Source organism: Stegostoma tigrinum, chromosome 5 (genome assembly GCF_030684315.1).
Source record: "Stegostoma tigrinum isolate sSteTig4 chromosome 5, sSteTig4.hap1, whole genome shotgun sequence".
Taxonomy (NCBI): Eukaryota; Metazoa; Chordata; class Chondrichthyes; order Orectolobiformes; family Stegostomatidae; genus Stegostoma; species Stegostoma tigrinum.
Genome location: NC_081358.1, coordinates 34300808 through 34325611, shown reverse-complemented (window position 1 = coordinate 34325611; position 24804 = coordinate 34300808). Strand labels below are relative to the sequence as shown.

At 42.4% G+C, this 24804-nt stretch overlaps 1 protein-coding gene across 16 annotated transcripts in view; it reads right to left on the bottom strand.

Moving 5' to 3' along the window:
• unm_hu7910 (un-named hu7910) overlaps positions 1–24804 on the bottom strand; it is a 212344-nt gene that overhangs the window by 67753 nt on the left and 119787 nt on the right. For all 16 annotated transcript variants that reach the window (XM_048529088.2, XM_048529073.2, XM_059645895.1 and 13 more), the window contains 2 exons: positions 20497–20541; positions 17163–17207 (listed from right to left, as the gene is read on the bottom strand). In XM_048529088.2, coding sequence (XP_048385045.1) covers positions 17163–17207; positions 20497–20541 — 90 coding nt within the window. The remainder of the gene's footprint in view (positions 1–17162; positions 17208–20496; positions 20542–24804) is intronic.

Genomic DNA, 24804 nt, shown 5'->3' with positions numbered 1-24804 from the left:
GTGAGGCCACACCTGGAATATTGCGCTTAATTTTGGCCTTCTTTTCTGAGGAAGGATGCTCTTGCTCTCAAGGGAATGCAGCCCAGGCTGATTCTGGGGATGGCAGGACTGATAGACGAGGAAAGATTGATTAGGTTAGGATTGTTTTCGCCAGAGGTCAGAAGAATGAAGGGTGGGGATCTCAGAGACTTTAAAAATTACGACAGGAGATGCAGGGAGGATGTTCCCGATGATGGGTATGTCCACAGCTAGGGGTCACAGACTGAGGTTTCGGGGCAGGCAACTGAGAATGGAGATGAGGAGACATTTCTTCACCCAAAGACTGGCGAGCCTGTGGAATTCATTATCACAGAAAATGGCTGATGCCAAAACATCGAATGCATTCAAGAGGCAGCTAGACATAACACTTGCAGTGAATTAGGTCAAAGGTTATGGGGAGAAAGCAGCATTAAGCTATGAGTTGGACAATCAGCCATGATTGCGATGAATGGTGGAGCATGATCAAAGGGCCAAATGGGCTCCTCTTGCTCTTATCTTGTACATTTCTATGTTGTTATGCAAGATGCTGTTGATGGTACATATGGATTGGAACCTGGCGCGTACAGACAATAGTTTTAGGATCACAGGAAGACGCCTGGGTAGACTTGTAACGGAGAAGGTCAAACAAATTAATTAATTTTGACCATTGGATGCAGGCACTAAAGCTAGTGGTCACACAACAGACCCTCTGGGAAATAATTCGCCAAGAAATTTTAAATGCATTCTCCCATATCTAATAATCCCGATAGAGAATCAGAAGATTTCAACAGCCAACTGAGATGGCTGCTGATCATGAACTTGTCCACAAATCCAAACCCTTTTCCCATCAACACCACACTCCCATGCCAAAACATTGGAGTGCGAAACAAAAAAACACCAGTAGCTAGGGATGAGGTGGAACAGCTGGTATCATCTCCTCAGAACAAAAAAGGATGGTGCTGCAGATGGAAGGGATATGTGAAAGTCCGAGTGCTTCCTTCACCACAGAGAGACAGCTTTGTGCAGGTTGCTTCAGGTTGTATGACAAACCCATGGGACTTATTGGGGTATACAAGCTCAATGCAGAGACAGGGAGGGTCTGACAAGCGTACAGCTGACCAAGACGTAGAGGGGTGGTTGAGGGGCCAAGCAAGCACTGATGCAAATTCAAGGGAATTGAACAAAATAGCCAAGAGTAACAGGGAATATATATCTATGTGATGGCACTTCAGATAATAGGTCACAGTGCAATGCAAAAAGTAAAGATTGTCCATAGCTCACCTAGCAGATGGAGCTGACACACTCCTGAGGAGTTATTTAGCCAGGGTGAAAAGTCTGGCTTCAAGTCACAGAAAGGACAATGAGTTCAAGGAGCCACCGCAGTTGCAAGAAATTGTCCTTGGAATATTTCCCACATAGTGCGTCACTACATATATTCCATCGTCATTTGGTACCACAGCCAGATATTTGATTTTCTGAAACATTCTTTGGGAATCTGGGTAATCCAAAGGAAGTGCGTAAAAAGTCTTCTCTGAGGCTCAGGAAGTTGATTGAGAGTTAAGAAAAGCAGTTATGACTGATGGTGAAACAGAGGAGTTCTATAATTTAAAATGGAATTCTCAGAGGATGTCAAGACCTCCTCACAGACCTGCAGATGAAGAATAGATTCCAATTCACCAGACAATTGTGCCACCCAGCAGTCAGAGGATATTAAGACTAGCCTGTGGAATTCCTTTGGTCAGAAAATGTAGAGGGATCCAGAAAACCCAAGCATCTATTAGTTGACATTTTTACAGGCCTGGACTTCACAAGGGCATGGAGGAGCTTTTTGAAACATGTCACATGCCAGACTATGGGAAAATTGTAACTTTTAATCAAACCAACCCCTCTAATTCCATACCAGTTTTTAAGCAAGCCATGAGTAAGATGTTGGTAGAGAGATAGTAGGAACTGCCAATGCTGGAGAATCTGAGATAACATGGTGTGAAGCTGGATGAACACAGCAGGCCAAGCAGCATCAAAAGCTTTCTTGCTCCTCTGATGCTGCTTGGCCCAGTAAGATGTTGGTAGACTGTTTGGGACTTGTAGCAAGAATAAGATAAGGACATTAGTACACCATCCAACACCTTTAATATGCATCTCCTTCTCAACCAATGCGGTGTACACCATCTATAGGATGCACTGCAGTAACTTGATAAGGTTCTTCTGACAGCACTTTCCAAAACCATGATCTCTACCATCTAGAAGGGGGGAGGGCAGCAAATGCATGGGAACATCAGCTGCAAGTTCCCTTCCAAGCCACACACTATCCTGACTTGAATCTATGTCACCATTCCTTCTTTATCACTACGTTGAAATTCTGGAACTCAATTCTGAACAGCAATGCGAATGCCTCTGAACGCCCCAGGACTAGCGATTCAAAAAGGCAGCTCAACATGACATGCTCCTGGGCAATTAGAGTTAGGGCTAAGGCTGACCCAGCTAGCAAATCCATCAGCCAATGGAAAAACGTTTTTAAAATCTGTACTATTATGAAGATTGATACTTCCCTCAAGAACAATTTCTGCCAAGCACTGTTGAGAAGTTAAGCCAGTTTTTCACACAACTGACGACGAACCAATCAGATCTAAGTTCCTATCTTATGTTTAAAATTTTTGAAGTAGCTGTGTGTAGTCCAGGTATTCAACAGTAAAACTCTTGAGCATACAATCCACAAATACAAAAGACATTACAACAGCACCATCTACCCCTCACAATGACGATCAGGGCACATTACCATAAAGACCCCACAAGTGGGACAAAGAAGTGGAGTTTATTTTGTTTGGTACTAGTGTCTCAAAGAAGGAATCTACCAGGTTTAGTCCTTTTGAACTGGTTTATCGACATGACTTAACAGTCCTATGAAACTATTCAAAGAAAAGTTTCTGGTTTAGAGCGATGAATTGTAGATGTTTAAAATGTATCTGTGCTCAAGGAACAGTTCACAAGAGTCAACAAGTGGCTCACAGACATTTAACTACTTTACAAATAACCATGAAAAAGTACACCAAAATCGACACATTTCAAGAAGCGGAGGGCCTTGAGGCCATCTGCATGCTGAATACAGGTGTATAGGGACTGGACGTCCATGGTTAAAATGAGGTGTTGGGGGCCAGGGAATTGGAAGTCCTGGAGGAGGCTCATCGCTCCGCCCACAACCTCCACAGCCAGCCACCCCAGAGAAGGCAGCCACACTGAACCCTGCCACATCTTCACCATCCCACCCAGACCTCCCACTAACTGAGGACGAACAGTCAGTCCTTAGCAAGGGGCTCACCTTTGTCCCCCTACAACTACACATCAACAAATACCAGTCACGGTTGGACATAGAACAGTTTTTCCGCCGCCTTCGCCTCCACGCCTACTTCTTCAACCAGTCCCTATACACCTGTATTCCGCATGCAGATGGCCTCAAGGCCCTCCGCTTCTTCCTGTCACGCAGGCCCGACCAGTCCCCCTCCACCGACACCCTCATCCGCCTAGCCGAACTCGTCCTCACCCTCAACAACTTCTCTTTCGATTCCTCCCACTTCCTACAGACAAAAGGGGGTGGCCATGGGCACCCGCATGGGCCCCAGCTATGCCTGCCTCTTTGTAAGTTACGTGGAATAGTCCCTCTTCCACACCTACACAGGCCCCAAACCCCACCTCTTCCTCCGTTACATTGATGACTGTATCGGCGCCGCCTCTTGCTCCCCAGAGGAGCTCAAACAGTTCATCCACTTCAACACCTTCCTTCCCGACTTTCAGTTTACCTGGGCCATCTCCAGCACATCCCTCACCTTCCTGGACCTCTCAGTCTCCATCTCAGGCAACCAGCTTGTAACTGATGTCCATTTCAAGCCCACCGACTCCCACAACTACCTAGAATACACCTCCTCCCACCCACCCTCCTGCAAAAATTCCATCCCCTATTCCCAATTCCTCCGCCTCCGCCGCATCTGCTCCCACGATGAGGCATTCCACTCTCGCACATCCCAGATGTCCAAGTTCTTCAAGGACCGCAACTTTCCCCACAGTGGTCAAGAACGCCCTTGACCGCGTTGAGGCAACACATCCCTCACACCCCGCCCCCACCACAACCGCCCAGAGAGGATCCCCCTCATTCTCACACACCACCCCACCAACCTCCGGATACAACGCATCATCCTCTGACACTTCCGCCATCTACAATCTGACCCCACCACACAAGACATTTTTCCATCCCCACCCCTGGTCTGCTTTCCGGAGAGACCACTCTCTCCGTGACTCCCCTGTTCGCTCCACACTGCCCTCCAACCCGACCACACCCGGCACCTTCCCCTGCAACCGCAGGAAATGCTACACTTGCCCCACACCTCCTCCCTCACCCCTATCCCAGGCCCCAAGATGACTTTCCACATTAAGCAGAGGTTCACCTGCACATCTGCCAATGTGGTATACTGCATCCACTGTACCCGGTGTGGCTTCCTCCACATTGGGGAAACCAAGCAGAGACTTGGGGGCTGCTTTACAGAACACCTCCGCTCGGTTCGCAATAAACAACTGCACCTCCCAGTCGCAAACCATTTCCACTCCCCCTCCCATTCTTTAGATGACATGTCCATCATGGGCCTCCTGCAGTGCTACAATGATGCCACCCGAAGGTTGCAGGAACAGCAACTCATTCCGCTTGGGAACCCTGCAGCCCAATGGTGGACTTCACCAGCTTCAAAATCTCCCCTTGCCCCACCGCATCCCAAAACCAGCCCAGTTCGTCCCCTCCCCCCACTGCACCACACAACCAGCCCAGCTCTTCCCCTCCCCCACTGCATCCCAAAACCAATCCAACCTGTCTCTGCCTCCCTAACCTGTTCTTCCTCTCACCCATCCCTTCCTCCCACGCCAAGCCGCACCTCCATCTCCTACCTATTAACCTCACCCCACCTCCTTGACCTGTCCGTCTTCCCTGGACTGACCTATCCCCTCCCTACCTCCCCACCTATCGTCTTTTCTCTCCATCTTCGGTCCGCCTCCCTATTCATTCCAGTTCCCTCCCCCCATCCCCCTCTCTGATGAAGGGTCTAGGCCCGAAACGTCAGCTTTTGTCCTCCTGAGATGCTGCTGGGCCTGCTGCGTTCATCCAGCCTCACATTTCATTATCTTGGATTCTCCAGCATCTGCAGTTCCCATTATCACTCTCACATTCTGTTCATGTCATCTTGAAAAAAAAATTGCTCAGGGATGTGCGTGATGATGGCAAGGTTGCCACAGTAACTTGGCCACTTCAGTGGGAATTCCAAATTAACCACATGATGTGGATAAAAGTTTTGTAAAAGTCAATCTAGGGATAGAGGAAAGCAAGTTGATAAGCTTCCATAAAAAATATTAATGAATAGTTCAATACGAATTTTGGATGGAGGGCTACAGAAAGACTTAAAAATGAAACCCTGTACCTGAGTTACAATTGGATTTATTCTAATAATTCAAAACACGACCAACACACAAATAAATTACTACAGGTTAGGAGATGCTGATTCTAATTTAGATTTGTTTACAGCTTTTGTCCAAAAGTATGTCACTGATGTGTCAATGGATCCTGTCAAATTGAATTCTGGATAAATCTCAGACTTATAAACAATCACATTTCAAATTAGTTTTAAATTGAAAAGATGGCTGAATTGCCCATTGAGTGCAGTTTAATACAAACGTTAATTATTACTCATGACTCTGCGTTCAGTTTTCAAATAACAAACAATTTACAAGAAAATTATTTCATAAATATGGACATTGCTGGGAAGACCAGCATATGCTACCCATTCCTAACTGCTCTGGGTAAGATGAGCATGAGCTTGAAACACTGCAAGCCATCTGGTGCAGAGACACCCATAGTGCTGCTGGCAAATCTAATGCAGGATTTAATGCCTTAAATCGAAGAACTACAGCCCTAAGTTAGGATGATATGCGCTTGGAAGGCATCCTCTAAGTACTGATTCCCATGAATCTGCGACCATTGTCCAACATGTGGTAGAGGTGGTGGATTTACAAACTACCATGTAGTCATCTTGGTGACTTGTGCAGTGCATCTTGTAGACTCTACACACTGCTGCCACTGTGCATTGGTGGAGCAAATGAATATTTAAATTCCTTTGCAGTATGTAACATGAACATTGTTGAGGGGCCAGATGTTTTTATCTTGCACTCATCAGCAGAAAAGTAATAATGCCAAATTTCAAATGATCACATTATAAACTATGGAGAAAATAACTGATTGATTGGAAAGTGATCAGCCAAGATAAAGCAATTGGGAACTAATGGCTTTCCAAGCTTCTGGATAACTTAATAAAAATACAAGACTTAAATACATTGCCTTTTTTGCTGTAAATGGGTACCAGTGTCCAGATTTAGCAAGCCTAAATGAGGTGCATTATGACTGATCATCTTAAATTGGCTGAATGTAGCTAACAGCATACTCAAAAAACAGAGGTATACATTTCAATCTCACAATTTGCCTCTAAGTTGAGTACAATAGTTACAAGGAAGTAATTTGTGTGTTTCTCTCATTAGAAGACACAAGATGAAACCTACAACATGGAAATAAAACAAAGGAAAGCTCAACGATTAAAAAACTGCAGGCAGCTGAGCACATAGCTCATTCCAACAGTGAATGGCACTCTAGTATTCTGCTCTATGGTAGTATCATTTTTTGGATATAGATCATAACTTGCCTTTCGAACATTATATGCATTTACAAAAATCGGTGTTAGCAAAAATAAATCAGCGAGGTGCATAATATACACATTAAGTAGTTAGGAACAGCTCAACTTATAGGAAGCTGAATTCAGGACATCATATTGCTATATTTTTTAAAAGAAAACACTTGGTTCTCTCTCCTTGATATATTTTTCTTCTAGTCAATGAGGTTAACCTTGCAAATCCTAGAAACATTATCTAATTGCATCAGACTGCTTTATTTCTTAAATACACTCATCTTGTGGGAGATAGAATGCTCTATTAACTACTCCAATTAAATATCGTATCAAAGGTAATTATGCTCATGCTAGAAATAATGCTGAATATACTACAGGCCAGTACAAAGAAGAAAAACATTGCTACAAAATGAATAAAAAACTCTAATGATGATAAAGCTATGCAATGCACAACTGAATAATTAATTAATTGGATTAATTATTCAAGTAGGAAAATCCAAGTGGGCGAGAGTCAAGTTGTAAGTATGGGTCTGATCAGCCTATATTTTACAAAGTGGTTTCTACATTATAAAGTGCCGATGACTTCACAGGAGTGTCATAGTGCAGAAACCAAATCTAAGCTACATTAGAAGTTAGAGTCCCTATGTGTGAAAGCAGGCTATTTGGCCCATCAAATCCACATTGACTCTCCAAACAGTATTTCACCCAGACCAACCTCTTTTTAGCTGGTCAAGACTTGCTGGTCCTCAATCTCTCTTCTCCAGCTATGTTTACTTGCTTGCAGGTGGTGACCAATTCTCACTAAAAATCTGACATATTAGTTAGAAGCCACAGCAGCTTACAGAAACTGATGAAGGGAAACAAAAACTTAGCTTTCTTCAGGTGTGAGCTGTTTTTACTGCAGAGAAAAGGACAGCTAATTCCTCTTTAGAAATTCGATGGCTTATGACTAAAAATTCACATCCACAAGCTGCTCAGTTACTTGGAAGCCAATTACATTACTACTGGTTATCAAAATGTCTTGATCAGGGACAAGTGGTCAACATCCCACAAACCAATCAGCAACTTACTGCTGTCTGAATCTTGCTCTGTACACAACCTGAGCTGTCTTCTGCCACTCTCGCCTAGTGCTTGAATAAACAATTCTGTAAACTACACTTAGAATGAGTGCTTTCAGGTATCCTGCTTTTTAAAAAAAGTGCAATAATCCATTCCATAATCCTTGATTTTTACTGCAATCCCTTCCTAATTCACTCCACAATTAGAAATATGGGGGGGGGGGGGGGGGGGGGGGGGGGGGAAGTCACTTTATAAATGTTGTTAGAGTTGTACACAAAGGCAAGTGTACAGTATTCTACTCCTGACTTGTAAGCAATGGAAATGCAACGGGAAGACAGGTGGTGTGTTACTGACTGCAAAATTCCAGGCCTCTGACCTGCTCTTGCAACCACAGTATTTAAAGATTCTTGAACCAACTGGTTTAGACTCAATACGTCTGAGATGGGCGAGTCTTGAACCTGGACTTTCTGGTCCAGATGTACCAATCACTTCAGCAGAGGCAGTCCACCACTGTACTTGTATGCTGGCTCAGTTCAGTTGCCAGATTGTAGTAATCCTCAGGATGTTGACAGTGAGTGATTCAATGATGATAATGCCATTGGGTGTCAAAGGTTGATGGCGAGATTCTCTTGCTGGAGATGGTCATCGCCTGTTGACTATATGATGCATGTGCAAGTTTTCATCCACCCAAGCTTGAATTTTGTCCAGGTCTTGCTGCATATCAACAAAAGACTGCTTCAATATTCAAGGAGTTGAAAATGGCACTGAACGGCAAGTACACTGTAGTAAGTGTTCCCACTTGTGACCTCATGATGGAGTGAAAGCCATCGATGAAACAGCCGAAAATGACTGGGCCAAAAGGCATCAACTTGTAGAAATGTCCTGGAGCTGACATGATTGACCTTCAATAATGAAAGCTACAGTGCGAAAGAGAGTAGGAATGGCAAATCTGAAACAGAGGAGAAAGAAAGAAAAAGAAAGAACAGATTCTGAAAGTGCAGGAGAGCGCATCCATACCATCATGGAGTATGGCAGATCATTCAAGAATGAAATCAAGTAACTGTTTTACACACTAGAAGAAATATAGAAAATGCTGACAATATTCAGGTCAGCAAGCAGTTGTGGAGAAACAGCTAACTTTTCAGATTGATGCGCTTTCATCAGAACGCTCGCATTTCTATCCAACCTGTCATGTTTTTGCAGCATTTTCTAGTTTTATTTTAAATTTTTGCATCTTTAATTTTAGGCTTTTCAGTCAGGTTTTATATGATTTTTGTCTCACCCTTAGCAGTACTACTACAGTATACCATTTAGTTAAAATACTGATGTTTATATTTATAGTTTGGCAGGACTTAATGCTCTGTTCTCACTCAATTCCTGCCCTCTGCTATTTTTCTACCATCTCTCTTTAGATCGCCAAACCTGTAGCCAGAATCCTCAGCCCAATATGGTGATCAGTATCTGTCACAATTTATTTTAAATGAAACTCAGGATCTGAGCATGCTATTTTATCTTAGACATGCCATTTACTTATATTGTTCCTCAGTTTTTAACCAATGATCACCAGCCTTGTGGTTCAGGACTTCAAAACCACTGTTATATTATTGTCAATGCATTTCAGTAGCTATAGAAGGAGCAGATCGAAATAATTCTCTCTCAGCAAATGCGGGCAGACCTGAGTATCGCTAGCACTTTGGTTTTATTTCTGGTTGGCAAGAATTACCAATCTCCCATAGGATGTTTACCCCAATTACTAAATGTAGTTCCATCCTGCACATATAGACCTGTGCTCAACCAAAGCGAGGAAATGAGGAAACAAAAAACATTTTTTCCATTTTTTTTTAAAGCTTCACTGAACTTACACAATCTATGAGATCTCCTTTTATTGACGGCGACTATGAAATAAATACTAATATCCAGAGAGGCATTTTAAAAACAATTGAAAATGTTTAAGGGAGTACAGCTGTTTAGGCTACTGGACTGATAATCCAGAGACCTAGACTAATGATTCAGACAAGTTTAAAACAAATGCTGAATTCAGTTAAAAAACCTTTTGAATGAAAAACTTAGTATCAGTAATGATGAGCATGAAACCAATAAGCTATTCTGAAAGTCCATCTGGTTCAATAATATCCTTTCGGGAAGAAAACTTGCTGTCCTCACCCAGTGTGATCTGTTATTGTAGCACATTGCCATGATGTGAAGGTGCCAGTGTTGGGCTGGGGTGGACAAGGTCAGAAAACACACGACACCAGATTATAGTCCAACAGGTTTATTTGGAATCATAGGTTTTCGGAGCCTTACTCCTCCTTCACAAGTTAGAGAGAGAGGTAGCATCAGACACAGAATTTATAAAGGCAAAGATCAAAGGGTCACACCACTGATGATGTACTAAACACCGAAGATGCTATTAAATCTTTAACCAGTTAGAAGGTTTTGACTAATTAATATGTATATGTAAATCACTAAATTCCTTTGAAGTCAGTGTCCTGAGAGAACTAAAGGTTTTATTAGTGTAAAGAGGTGACATTTTAGGTCAACAATGCATGTTAGGAGTTTAGGATCTGTTTGTGTTGTTGTTTGGAGTCAGACTGGTTTTATTTCTAAAGGAGGAATTTATAAAATGCCAAATTGTGCGCTTTTCGAAATAGAACATATCTGCAAATACTGACTCACCCACACGCACATGTGAGAGTGAAAGAAATTGAGTGAGAGTGCATGTGTGGGACAGAGTGCGAGTACGTGCGCGTGCAACACAGAATTCGGGGATTTACATATACAGATTAATTAATTAAAACCTAAGTGAGTAAAGGTTTAACAACATCTTGAGTTAGTTTAATACATCCTCAATGGTGTGTCTCTTTGATCTTTTACTTACCAATTCTGCAACGGATACTACCTTTCTCACTAACACCTTAAGAAGGAACGAGGCTCCAAAAGCTCGTGTTTTCAAATAAACCCGTTGGACTATAACCTGGTGTTGTGTGATTTCTGACCACGTAGTGCACTGCGGCTGACTATTCACTTCCAAGGACAATTAGTGAATGACAGTAAGTGTTGATCTTGCCAGTGACAAGCACTTCCTGCACACGAATAAAAGATATGCCCTTCAAGTTCCTAAAGACAAATATTCGGCCAATATCATGCAAAACCTGCAAGATATCCAAACACACAAAGTAACCAAATCCTCTGCTTAGCCAGAATTTTCTTCACTCATTAAATTATGATAGTTTGTTTTCCTTAATCACCATTGAACCGGTCAGTGGCCTACTTCAATAATGGCAAATTTCTTTTCTGAAGGACCCAGAGGTTATTAAGTGCCAAGGGAACTACAACAGGGTTGCAGATACAATGAATCAGGTAGGTTAGGCACGTATCCCTTGTAGATTACAGAAATGGGAGGTAACCCCACTGAAACATATAGAAAAATTTTAAAGATGCTGGTCAGGGTGGATGCCGAGAAAAATCTTCACCTCACTGCGGAAAGCAGAACATTGCCCTGAGTACCCAAAAAAGGTCAGCCATTTAGGACTGATGGGAGTAAAAAATCTTCACTTCAACGGTTGTGAAACTTTGGAAATAACTAACCTAGAGAGCTATGGATGCTGAGAATGCACCCAAGACAGACATTAACCAGTAACTCACCTCCTGACTCCCCAAAGCCTATGCGCCTACAAAGGCACAAGTCAGGAGTGTATGGAAGACTCCCCACTTGCGTGGATGGGAGTAGTTCCAACAACACTCAAGAAACTTGGCACATTCATTGCCAAAGGAGCCTGCTTGATTGGCACATTATCCACAAGCATCCACTCCTTCCACCACCAAAGTTCAGTCGCAGCAGTGTGTACTATCTACAAGATACACTGCAGCAATTCAAAGATCTTTAGTTAGCACCTTCCAAATCCACGACCACTTCCATCTAGAAGGGCAATGGCAGCAGACATATGGGAACACCACCACCTTTGAGTTTCCCTCCGGGCCACTCACCATCCTGACTTGGAAATATATTACTATTCCTTCAGTGTCATCTGATCAAAATCCTGGAATTCCCTCTTTTATGGCATTGTGGGTCAACCTGCAGCACATGGGCTGCAGTAGTTCAAGGAGGCAGCTCACCACCACCTTCTCAACAGCAATAAGAGATGGGCATTAAATGCTGGCCCAGACGGTGACACGCAAATCCCATAATATGTTTAAAAAAGTATCAAGACAGGTGAAGTTGAGGTTGATAAGTAAAGGTTAAATTTGTGAAATTTCAGATTAGGCTCAAAGGACAAAAGAGGTCTATGTAGCTCCTCATACTTATGTAGAAATTAGAATCCTTTACCCAGACATTAGGGAGGTAGTTCCTGACAATAAAGTTAAAAGATTAGTTCAGAGGCCTAAGTAAATGCCTAACAGACATGGGTTCAAATTACACCACTGAATTCTAGCAGCTATCATCATCGGCGTAATGTTTTGAAATAAAAAGCTTGTTGCAGTAATGGTAACTACAAAAACCACCATCAATTTGTGTAAACACCCATTTATTCACGTACACTTTTTAGAGAAGGAAATCTGAAATGGTCTGACCCACATTTCTTTATTAAAATCCAAAACAACTGTGGATGCTGGAAAGCAAACTTTATTCATTAATTCATGGGTTGTCGTTATCATCGGCTAGGGCAGGATTTATTGCCCATCGCTAACTGCCCTTGATGTGGTGGTGAGCTACCTTCTTGAACCGTTGCAGTCCATTTCATGTAGGTACACCCACAATGCTACGAGGGAGGAAGTTCCAGGATTTTGACCAACTGACACTGAAGAAACAGTGATACAAGTCCCACGTGTTTCCACGTGTACTGCCCTTGTTTTCCTAGATGGAAGAGTTCACGGGTTTGGAAGGTGCTGCCGAAGGAACATTGTTGAATTGTCACAGCGCATATTGTTATCAGACACTGCTACCAGGGTGTGGCAGTAGTGAACGGAGTGAATTCTAAAGGTGGTGGATGGCGTTGAGCTTCAAGTATTGTTGGAACTGCACGCATCCAGGCAAATGAGGAAGATTTCATCACATATGTGACATGTGCCTTGATGATGGTGGACAAGCTTTGAGGAGTTACTCCCACAGAATACCAAACCTGCCCTTCAGGTTCTGGTTAATGGTAACATCCATGATGTTGATAGTAGGAGATTCAAAGTTGATAAACCACAAGACGTTGAGATGGTTAGAACCTCTCTTGGAGAGGAGTGTCGTATTAATGGTTTAGTAAGCCTTTTTAAAGGCAGTTAAGAGTCAAATCACTTCACTGTGACTAATTGGAGGCCAGAACAAGGAGGGTGACAGAATGTCTTTCCTATGACATTTCTATGAAAATTGATTTTGTCGTCAACATCAGGTTAGTTTTTAATTCCATTTCAACTTAACCATCTGCCATTATAACCTATGTCCCTAAAGCTCTGGCCTGGATTTCTGAATCATTGTCCAGAGACAATACTGCCCTGTGACTGCCTGTTTGTATGTGACTTCAGACCCACAGAAACATGGTTGAGTCTTGACTGCTCTTAAAAAGCTTGAAGGTCACCCAGTTGGACCAAGTCACCACGTAACGCAGTGGTGCAAGAAGATGATTCATCACTACTTTGCAAAGTGCAACTTCAGAAAAGTAGCAAACGTTGGCCCAGCCCAAGATATCCACAACTCAACAATGAATTTAAAAAATTGGATGCAATGAAACCCAATTCCATTGTCTTATATTTCAAAGTCATCAGAAAAGTGTTGAATCCAAAATTTATTCAGCTCATCATTCAGGTACTCTGGGTAGCTGAGTAAAATACTCTTCAGGACTGTTGTAAGTATTATTTAGGTGCCTTACACCTGTTTTGTGGCCCTGTATTTTCACCACTCTCATCTTCGAGAAGTTTAGTTACTTTTAAAACTGGTGTGGGTCAGTTATAGGCATGCTCCACCCACCTCAAGTCTGATGGTCACTGGAGGCCACAGTCTGTTCCCCTCACACTGCTGGCAAGGCTGTCATTCAAGCCTCACACATTCAACGTGAGGAAGCATGAGCAACACCAGCACTTCACTGCAATGTTAAACAAAACTTAAGCTCTAAACTTTTGAGACACACTAGTTTCTCTTTCCGGACACAATACACACACAATACTTGACCAAAACCCAGCCTAAAATGAATTTCTAGACCTATATCTTACATGGGGGTAGTCTTGGTAGAATTCTGAGTGGTCTGCGCATTGAAAGAAGTCTTACGATTTCAGAAAACAACTCCACTGGTGGCAAGTGATAATGGGAACTGCAGATGTTGGAGAATCCAAGATAACAAAGTGTGGAGCTGGATGAACACAGCAGGCCAAGCAGCATCTCAGGAGCACAAAAGCTGACGTTTTGGGCCTAGACCCCCTCTGAAGAAGGGTCTAGGCCCAAAACGTCAGCTTTTGTGCTCCTGAGATGCTGCTTGGCCTGCTGTGTTCATCCAGCTCCACACTTTGTTATCCACTGGTGGCAAGTTTCGTCAGCAAGATCCGTCGTCAGTGGTCATGTTGTATACATTTTACTCTTAAACCAATATCAAGGAGAACATAATATGGCATCACATGCAGCTACAGTGCATTCAACGGGAATTTAAAGAGCAAAACAATAAACATTAAATGGATTTGGTATAGCCAGATTCTGAACTGTTGTTTAACAATTAACAGCTTAAAATTTTGTCAATCAGTAGCAATGTAAGAACAATTTTTCCTAGTTCTTACATTGCAAAGAATTTAAATATCCTTGGTCAGCTTTTAGGAGGTACTAATAAAAGTGACTTTGTCTAGGTTATAGAAAGTATGACATCAACAGTAAAGAAAGGGTCATTTAAATACTTCATTCTCAGTGTAACTTATGCTTTAACACTCAGTGGGTGCCTTAAGATGTGTAACAGTCCTTTCTAGTGGTTAAAAGCACTTTCTTTGCCAAATTCTGAAACGCTCGGTGTTACTGTCTCTGTGGTAGCTGGCAAAAAATATACCTGGCATCAATTACGAACGTGCATGTAACCCAAAGTAAATTGAAAGCAGCAGTTGTTAATGCTTCTTAATTAACAGCCAAAGATGACAACTGGTTTTAATTTGTTGAGTATACACGTGCTTAAAATCAAAATTCCAACCAGATAAAAAATTCATAATATAGACAAAGTGAAAGTTATATGATAACTACTGTTAACAACAATACAGAATGGCTGTGAATTGGGAGAGGGGAGGGTGCTGTGGGGCCTGGGTGTCCTTGTGCACCAGTTGCTGAAGGTAAGCATGCAGGTTCAGTAGGTGGTAAGGAAGGCAAATAGTATGTTTATCTTCATTGCGAGATGTTTTGAATACGGGGCAGGGATGTGATGTGTTGTTGCAGTTATACAGGACCATGGTGAAGCCATGCCTAGAGTACTGTGTATAGCTTTGGTCTCCTTTTCTGAGGGAGGATGCTCTCATTTTCAAGTGATTGCAAAGGTTTACCAGAATGATTCCAGGAATAGCAAAATTGACGTATGAGGAGAGATTGACTAGTTTAGGGTTGGTTTTACTGGAGTTCAGATGAATGTGCGGGGGGTTAGGGAATCGTATAGAGATTTATAAAATTCTAACAGGACCAGACAGGTAGATGCAAGGAGGATGTTCTCTTTGGTGAGCACGTCCACAACCAGGGATCGCTGAATGAGGATTCGGGATAGGCCATTTAGGTCGGAGATGAGAAGATATTTCTTCACCCAAGTAGTGGTAAGCCTGTGAAATTCAGTACTACAGGAAACTGTTGATGCCAAAACATTGAGAAACAGCACTTGGGGTGAATGGGATCAAAGGTTGTGGAGAGAAGGCAGGATTAAGCTATTGAGTTGGACAACTGGCCATGATCGTGATGAATGGTGGAGCAGGCTCAAAAGGGCCAAATGGCCTCCTCCTGCTCCTATGTTTCTATGTGGAATAAACAATTACAGATCTCAAAGGCAAAACATAAGATCCAAATTCTCAATGTTTCAACCTTCTTATAATTCACAATAATCCAACAGATACTGATTTGCTGAAAAACTTTGTTAAACATTAACTTAAAAAATTGCACTTAAACTAGCAATAATAATCTGGAACCTGACAACAGACCAATAGCCTTGGGTACCATGTCTGTATTCAATGTGCAGCTAACTACACACTTGGCGGGCTATCTTAATTTACTTAAGGCAAATGCGACACGTTACACAAATTGGTAGAATGCCGTTGAATATTGTCACTGTTCATTTACATTAATTGTTGGGCATTTTTAATATCATGCACACTCAATTAGACATTAATAATTGAGTTGAAAATATCAATGCACTAAAGGAATTCTGCATTAATTCCATTGCCTAGGTTAACGCTGTTTAGTTTATAACAGGATGGTAATAAACTGAGAGATTTAATTTCCAATGAAGCAGTAAAATGCCCAAAGTACTAATTTATAGAGAAATATTTAATTTCAAATATTTACAGGTAGCAGGAAGCAGCCAGGAATGTCATATAAAGCTATGAAATAGTTGGCACATGTACACTCCACTTATTTTCTTTCAGGAAACTACTAGAATAATTCAATTACATTAATGATATTGATTCACCTGGATTATTTGCCATGTGGCTTTACTATTGACAGGATATAATATAATAAAATGCAATGAAGCCACCATGAGTACAACGACATAACCTAAAATGATCAAATAGAGGAAAATCCATGCAATAAGACACCTATAGATACTGTTTAATCTTCTTTTATAAAAGCAAACTTAGCAAATATCACACATTAGCAAATATCTCTCAGGACTCTCCATATTCAAGTAGTTTATACAAGTGAGATACGTTTAAAATCATTGAATGTCCAGGCAGCTAGATGGCTAGAACGTGTTGCAGAAAGATGACAAAGATGTGGGTTCAATCTCATTCTGCCAGAGTTTTTCATGGAAGTCTGCCTCCTGACTTTGTCCCAGGCTTGATGTGGGCCTCGCAAGCTACATAACTACTTGACTCTCTCCAACAGAGAGATGCTTATGGTTCCACCTGGACTAATGGTAATGGACTGGAAGGGATGTAGAAAGTATTTTCTGTAGAATGACCAAATATCTTATTATGTTTGATTCAGAGATAGTAGGAACTGCCAATGCTGGAGAATCTGAGATAACAAGGCGTAGAGCTGGATGAATACAGCAGGCCAAGCAGCATCAGAGGAGCAGGAAAGCTGACATTTTGGGTCTGGGCCAGTTTCTGAGGCTTTCCTGCTCCTCTGATGCCACTTGGCCTGCTTGTTCATCCAGCTCTACACCTTGTTATCTTATTATGTTTCATGCATAGATAAAAGGTGAGAAACATGGAAAATGCAAATACCTGATGACATTTCCTTTAGCTTATCTTCTGACAGCGCAAGTGGCTCTGGGAAAAGCAAATAACAAAAAGAGAAACAATTTTTCAAACAATTCTAAGTTTAGGAATCAATTATCTTTAAAGATTACATTTAAAATACATAAATTACAACATCTAACTAAAAGGCAAATAAAAGACAACAAGAGGAATATTGATTGCTATGGTCAATGAAATACTAATTATCACTACAACCAAGATTCAAAATCTATCCAAGATTGTTGGAAAAAAAAGTCCTTTCACCTCCAAGTCCAAATATCTCTCACTATCTGCATAATCTCATACAACAAACAGACTAATGATCCAAAACTATTTAAATTCAATAACAATTGGCAAAGTGGATAAGTGATATTGGGAAAATGCTCAATAAAATCTGTATTTAAAAATATTGCACAGCAAAGTAGAGAAAGTTTTGTGTGGAAATGATTTATTAAACGAATCAATGTAGAAAAATGGGAGCTCTACTACTTTATTGCCGGCACAGGCTAAAATGAAGACGCTCTAATTCCAATGATTCCTATACTCTCCAGGACAGCCTCCTATCTTTCATGCTATGCAAATTCAAGCACATCTGAACATTTGCCAAGCGCTATCTTACACCAAGCCTGTTCACCTTTAATCCATGCTTGTTGATTTCTAAAATGGCTACCAGTAAGGTGACACTTCAATTTTAAAATTCTCGCCAAATCTCTTCATACCTTGTATTTCCCATCTCCAAACTTACAAATCTTGTGAAGCCTCAATTTTAATCGCTGGTTACCATGTGAGATAACGAGGTGTAGAGTTGGATGAACTCAGTAGGCCAAGCAGCATCAGAAGAGCGGGAAAACTGACGTTTTGGGTCTGGGCCCTTCTTCAGAAATGGGGGAGGGGAAGGAGATTCTGAAATAAATAGGGAGAAAGGGGGAGGCAGATAGAACATGGATAAAGGAGAAGATAGGCGAGAGGAGACAGACAGGTCAAAGAGGCGGAGGTGCAGCCAGTAAAGGTGAGGGTAGGGAGGCGGGTATGAGCTGGGCTGGTTTTGGTATGCAGTCAGGGGAGTGGAGATTTTTGAAGCGTGAAGTCCACATTGCTATCATTGGGCTGCAGTGTTCAAGTGAAATATGGCGCTTGGGAACCCTGCAGCCCAAAATGGTATCAATGTGGACTCCACAAGCTTCAAAAATCTCCCCTTCCCCAACCACATCCCAAAACCATCCCAGCTTGTCCCCGCCTCCCTAACCTGTCCTTCCTCCCACCTATCCCCTCCTCCCACCTCAAGCCCCAGCCCCATCTCCTACCTAACAGCCTCATCCTGCCTCCTTGACCTGTCTGTCCTCCCTGGACCGACTTATCCCCTCCCTAACTCCTCACCTTTACTGGCTCCACCCCCACCTCTTTGACATGTCTGTCGCCTCTCACCCTATCTTCTCTCCACCTCCCGCTTTCTCCCTATTTATTTCAGAATCCCCTTCCCCTCCTCCATTTCTGAAGATGGGTCCAGACCCGAACTGCCAGCTTTCCTGCTCCTCGGATGCTGCTTGGCCTGCTGTGTTCATCCAGCTCTAGACCTTGTTATCTCAGATTCTCCAGCATCGGCAGTTCTTACTATCACTGGTTAGCATATCATCAGTTGCCTTTTCACTGATCTCTGGAATTTCTTCCCTGAACTTCTCCTACCTCACTTTAAACATTCCGCATAATCCAACTTTCAGTCTGATGCCCTTACATGGATCAGTGGCAAATTTTGTTCGACAACATTCTGACGAAGTGTCTTAGAATGCTTTACAATATCAAGAGTTACACACAAATGCACTTTGTTGTTGCTATAGGAGGTTGTGTGGAACAGATCTTACATTCTGTGATATCTTATTCTCCTTCAAATCAAAGTTTTGCTTTCGGAATTTTTGCATTTTACGCGCAAAGATTACAAGTGTCATTCAGCTTAGCTGAATTTCAGCGCTGAACAATACTGGTGACTTTCTCAGAACATAATCGTGCAAAGAAAAGCTAAATACAACTGATGCACATGTTGATTTCAAAACACGATCTAATTCGTGGGATGTTACCTACAAGATTTTAAAATTAGATTACATGGTAACAAAGCAGAGCAGACGTTCATCCACTGTCAAGTACAAAATAAAATCACAGCAAATTCTGACAGTTCAGCTGATCTTACACATACATTAAGAACACACTGTACAGCAAGTTAATGTGTTGGGGACTTGCGGTTGCAGGGCAAATAGGAGTTCAGCGCTGCCCGTGAAGTGGGCCCAGCAGTGAAGAGATGCACTTAAAGTGGAGTGACTTGTACACTGGTGGGCCCAGTACAAGTGGTGGCGAGGTGATGGAGATCTCCCTTGAGACTAGGCACTGATATGGACTGGGTTGGAAAGATTGATATTCTGAGCTTTTCACTTTTTTATCTATCCAGTTTATTCCTATGACTTGTAGTATTAGACTATTTATTTCTTTACTTCTTTAACTTATTTTTCTTTCAGGATTTAGATCCAGCAACGGTGAAGGAACGACAACATATTTCCAAGTTAGTGGTGAGTAGCTCGAAGGGGAGGCTTTCCAATTCTTGGTAAGATGGCTGCTAGTCTCTTCCTTCTCGCATCTGTTAGTTAACTTTTTTCACTATTAAATTTTCTGCACTCAACCTGGTTCTCAATTTCCTGCTTCATCCTACTCACGACCTTTGGATACAGAGTGCTCTAGATTTGTTTCTCTTCCCTTTCGGCCTTGTGATCATATCCTTTGACTGCAGCAACGTGGGCTTCTGCTTCAAAGCAAGTCATTGTTCTGCTATAGTTCTGCCTCTTAATCTGTGATTCCAATTTACCTGGACTAGGTCTGCTCTCACGCCACTGAAGGTAGCCCTCTGGTGTGGATTATTACTTCCCTTTCCCATTGCCAACTTACCCCTTCAATTCTCCTTGAGCAACAATGGATTCACTTGATCTGCTCATTCAACATAACCAGATCCGGTTACAAAAAATATCTGAACAACTTAAAAGTGGTTTCAGAACCCATTCTAAACAGAGTATGGAGAAAATGTTGAAACCTCCTGCACCTTTTAGGTTCCCAATTGACATGCTTTCAATTTTGCTCCTTTGAAAGGATGCAATGAAGAAGGTAGCTTTCATTTTAATCACAAAAAAAGACTTAGCATTACTAAAGATAACGGAAAACTAGGAATGGTAATCTACTTCCCATTAAACTAAAGGTCAGAGTATAGCATGCTCAATTCACCATACTAACCGAAAATTAACATTTTTCAACAAGTATTTCTGTAACTGGCAGTGTGTACACATACCATCAATTCCTTCTTCTTCCAAGCCAGTTGTTCCAAACTCTCTCTCTGTAATATTAAATATAAAACTGGTCATTGATGAGATCCAAGTCATTTTAAAAAATCCTCCCTTACAATCACTCTTTGCCTGTTTACGAAAAATCTCAAACTGACCCAGCATCTCAAGATGAAAAACAAATTGTTCGAGAAACTCAACAGATTTGGCAGATAAGCGGGGAGAAAACACAGCTATTGTTAGGAGTCCAGTGACTTTTAGTTCAGCATCTCAAGAAATCTGTCAAAAACTACAAATTTACAGAATAAGAAATGATAAAAAAACCACACTAAGAACCACGTCATAACGCAGGACAGCCAAATAGTTCAAAAAAATGAAAAGTCCACAACTAATCTCATTATGGCTGTACAGAAGTGCACTGACAATACAAAGCTAACTTAATAAAATGTCTACACCTTTTATGGATAGCTCAAGTATCATCAACATCTTCATCCCTCTCCCCATTCCATTAGAAATTCAACGAGCAACGGATATACAGGAGCATGCCAGTGAAGCACAACATACTAAACCAGGAATAGAAGTTGCAAATTATTCACGAGCTAAACAGCTACCTGAAGAGAGGTAAGTTTCTTTACTACCATAGCTCAGTGCACTTTCCTACGAGATCTGATAGCATGTGCTAGATAGGCCTGTTGATCTCCACTCATCTAATCCCAGCTATCAGCATTGAAGGTGCAGCAAAAGACATGAAGCAGAGTGAACAGCCCCTAACAAATTACCAGGCAGAATCTTGGGGGAAAAGTGGAAAAATGTATCCAACAGCAGTTCACTATTAGACAAAATAAGACAAAATGCTCAGATAGGAACTTTGCAAGTTAACAGTTAGGCTCCAACTATGTAGTTTGTTTTTAGCTGTTTCAATCATGCCCGGAGTCTTTTAATACACCTGAAAAAATATAGGAGCACAATATTAACATAAATATACACACATTCATTTTATTGAGGTTGGTTGGCTCACCAAGGTGGTTGGTTGTTCCACAGACGTTTTGTTACCACAGTGCAGCCTCTGATGAAGCGTCGGTATGTTTCACGCCTGGTTTTTAAACTCTGGGGTCCATTGCGATGGATTGCCTCACTTCTGGGTTTCCTCCATAATGGTGTGTATATGGGGTCAAGTTCAATGTGTTTATTAATAGCAAGCTTCATGGAGTGCCATGCTTCCAGGAATTCTCATGCTTATCTCTGCCTAGCCTATTCCAGGATCTTGGTGTTGTCCCAGTCGAAGTGGTAGTTCTCCTCGTCCATGTGCATTGAAAGGAGTGAGTATTGGTCATGTCTTTTTGTAGCCAGTTAGTGTTCATGTATTCTCGTTGTTAGTTTCCTTCCTGTTTGTCCGACGTAGAGTTTCTCGCAGTCTCTGCAGGGGATCTTGTCAATGACATTGGTCCTGTCCATGGCAGGGAGTGGGTCTTTAGTTCAGGGGAGCACTTGTCGTAGGGTTGATGTGGGCTTGTGCGCCACTCTGACACCTAGCGGTCGTAGGAGTCTTATGGTTAGTTCTGGTGTGTTCCTGATGTACGGTATGTGATGTTTGTGTCGGGGTGAGTAGAGTCTTTCTGATGCTGTTGCTGTCGGCATCTCCTGACCCAGTTCTTTGGATGTCCTCAAATACTTGGACGAGGTATTCCTCCTCCTCCTCTTGGCGTAGTTTCATGTTGCTGCCCTTTTAAATAGCGTTCGCACATAGTTTCGTTTGTGTGCGCTGGGATGGTTACTATTGAAGTTCAACACCTGGTCTGTGCGTGGCTTTTTAGTGTACTTTCATTTGCAGTTCCCCATTTGTCTTGTGCTCTACCATGACGTCCTGGAATGGGAGTTATTTTGTCATTCTCCTCCTCTCTGGTGAATTTTATTCCGGTGAGGGTGTTGTTCATGAGTTTGTGTGTCTCTTCTAATTTGGTCCGTTTAATGATGACAAAGGTGTTGCCTATGTAGCGTATCCACAGTTTAGGTTGGATTTGCAGAACGGCAGTCCTTTCCAGTCTTTGCATCATTGCTGCCGAGAGTCCAGAGAGAGGCTATCCCATTGGGTGCCCCATTGATTTGCTCGTATGTATGGCCGTTGAAGGTGAAGTGGGTGGTCAGACATAGGTCCAGTAGTTTAAGCATGTTGTCCTTGGAGATGGTTTCACTGGGGTCATGTTCTTGTTCAAGTAGTGTTGTCATTGTTTCCCTTACTAGTGCAATGTCTACTGATGCGAATAAGGCAGTGACATCAAACGATATCATGGTCTCTTCATCCTCTATCATTATGTCTTTGATGGAGTTGAGGAATTCTTGGGCTGAGTGGATGGATTGGGGTGATTTGTTGACTAGGTGCTTGAGTCTTCTTTGAAGGTCTCTGGCTAATCCGTGTGATGGAGTGTCCGGTAGGGAGTCTATGGGTCTGAGGGGTCGTCCGGCGGGCACAGTTTAGGGAGGCCGTAGAATCGTTGGTTCCTTCAGGTTTCATTCTTAAGAAGTCTGTTTTGTTGATCTGTCCTGTTTGCTTAAGTCTTTGTACAGTGTATAGGATTTTGTTGCCTACAGGGACGCCAACAAAACAGAATTGCTAGCTACGCTGGAAGCCATGCTCAAGGCCAATAATATCAACGAAGAAACACAAACTATAAGACAGACAGTAGTCCCAACACTAACCAGAAAGAGGGAACTCAACACCTTTAACACACGGGAAAGACAAACCTTGGAGAGATTAAAGGGGGGCAACAGCATCACTATATTACCTGCAGACAAAAGGTGCAAGACAGCGATAATGAATAAAACAGACTACATCTCCAAAGCACAAGCACTGCTCGTGGACGAGAACACATAACGGCCAGTACAAACTGACCCGACACCACAAGTAAGCAACAAAATCCTATACACGATACAAAGACTTAAACAAATAGTTCAGATCAACAAAATAGACTTAAGAATGAAACCCGAAGGAACCAACACACCCCAATTCTACCGCCTCCCTGAAGTGCAAAGCCAGATGACCCCTCAGACCCATAGTCTCCCTACCAGGCACTCCATCGCACAGATTAGCCAGAGAACTACAAAGACGACTCAAGCACCTAGTCAACAAATCACCCCAATCCATCTACTCAGCCCAAGAATACCTCAACTCGATCAAAGACACAATGATAGAGGATGAAGAGACCATGATGTCGTTTGATGGCACAGACCTACTCACATCAATAGAAAAAATGACAACACTACTTGAATAAGAACAAGACCCCAGTGAAACCATCTCCAAGGACATGTTCAAACTACTGGACCTAAGTCTGACCACCCACTTCACCTTCAACAGCCAAACATATGAGCAAATCAACGGAACACCCATGAGATCACCTATCTCCAGACTCATTGCATCACTGCATCTGCCACTCTCACCGGAATAAAATTCACCAGAGAGAAGAACAAACAACTCCTATTCATGGACGTCATGCGAAAGTACACCAAAAAGCCACACACAGAGCGGGTATTGAACTTCAACAGTAACCATCCCAGCACACACAAATGAAGCTGTGTGTGAACACTATTTAAAGGGGCAACAACACACTGCAGCAGCACGGAACTACGCCAAGGAGGAGCAGGAATACCTCTTCCGAGCATTCGAAGATAAGGGATATCCAAAGAATTGGGTCAGGATATGCTGAAAGGAACAGCAGAAAGATTCTACACACCCCGACACAATCACCACACTACCCTACATCAGGAACACGTCGGAACTAACCACAAGACTCCTATAACTGCTAGGCATTAGAGTGGCACACAAGCCCACAGCAACCCTACGACAAGTGCTCACCCGAATTCAAGACCCACTCCCTGCCATGGACAGGACCAAAATCACTACAGGATCCCCTGCAGAGACCATGAGCAACACTACATCGGACAAACAGGAAGGAAACTAACAACAAGAGAGTCCATGAACACCAAGTGGCCACAAAAACACGACCAATACTCACTCATCTCAATCCACGTAGAGAACTACCACTTCGACTGGGACAACACCAAGATCCTATGACAGGCGAGGCAGAGACAAGCACGAGAATTCCTGGAAGCATGGCACTCCACGAAGCATGCTATTAATAAACACATTGAACTTGATCCCATATACACTCCACTATGGAGGAAACGCGGGGTGAGGCAATGCATCGCAACGGACCCCAGAATTTAAAAACCAGGTGAGGAAACACACTGATGCTTCATCAGAGGCTGCACTGAGGATGCTGGTAAGCACAGTAACCATTTTTTTCTGAAGGAGTGTCTAG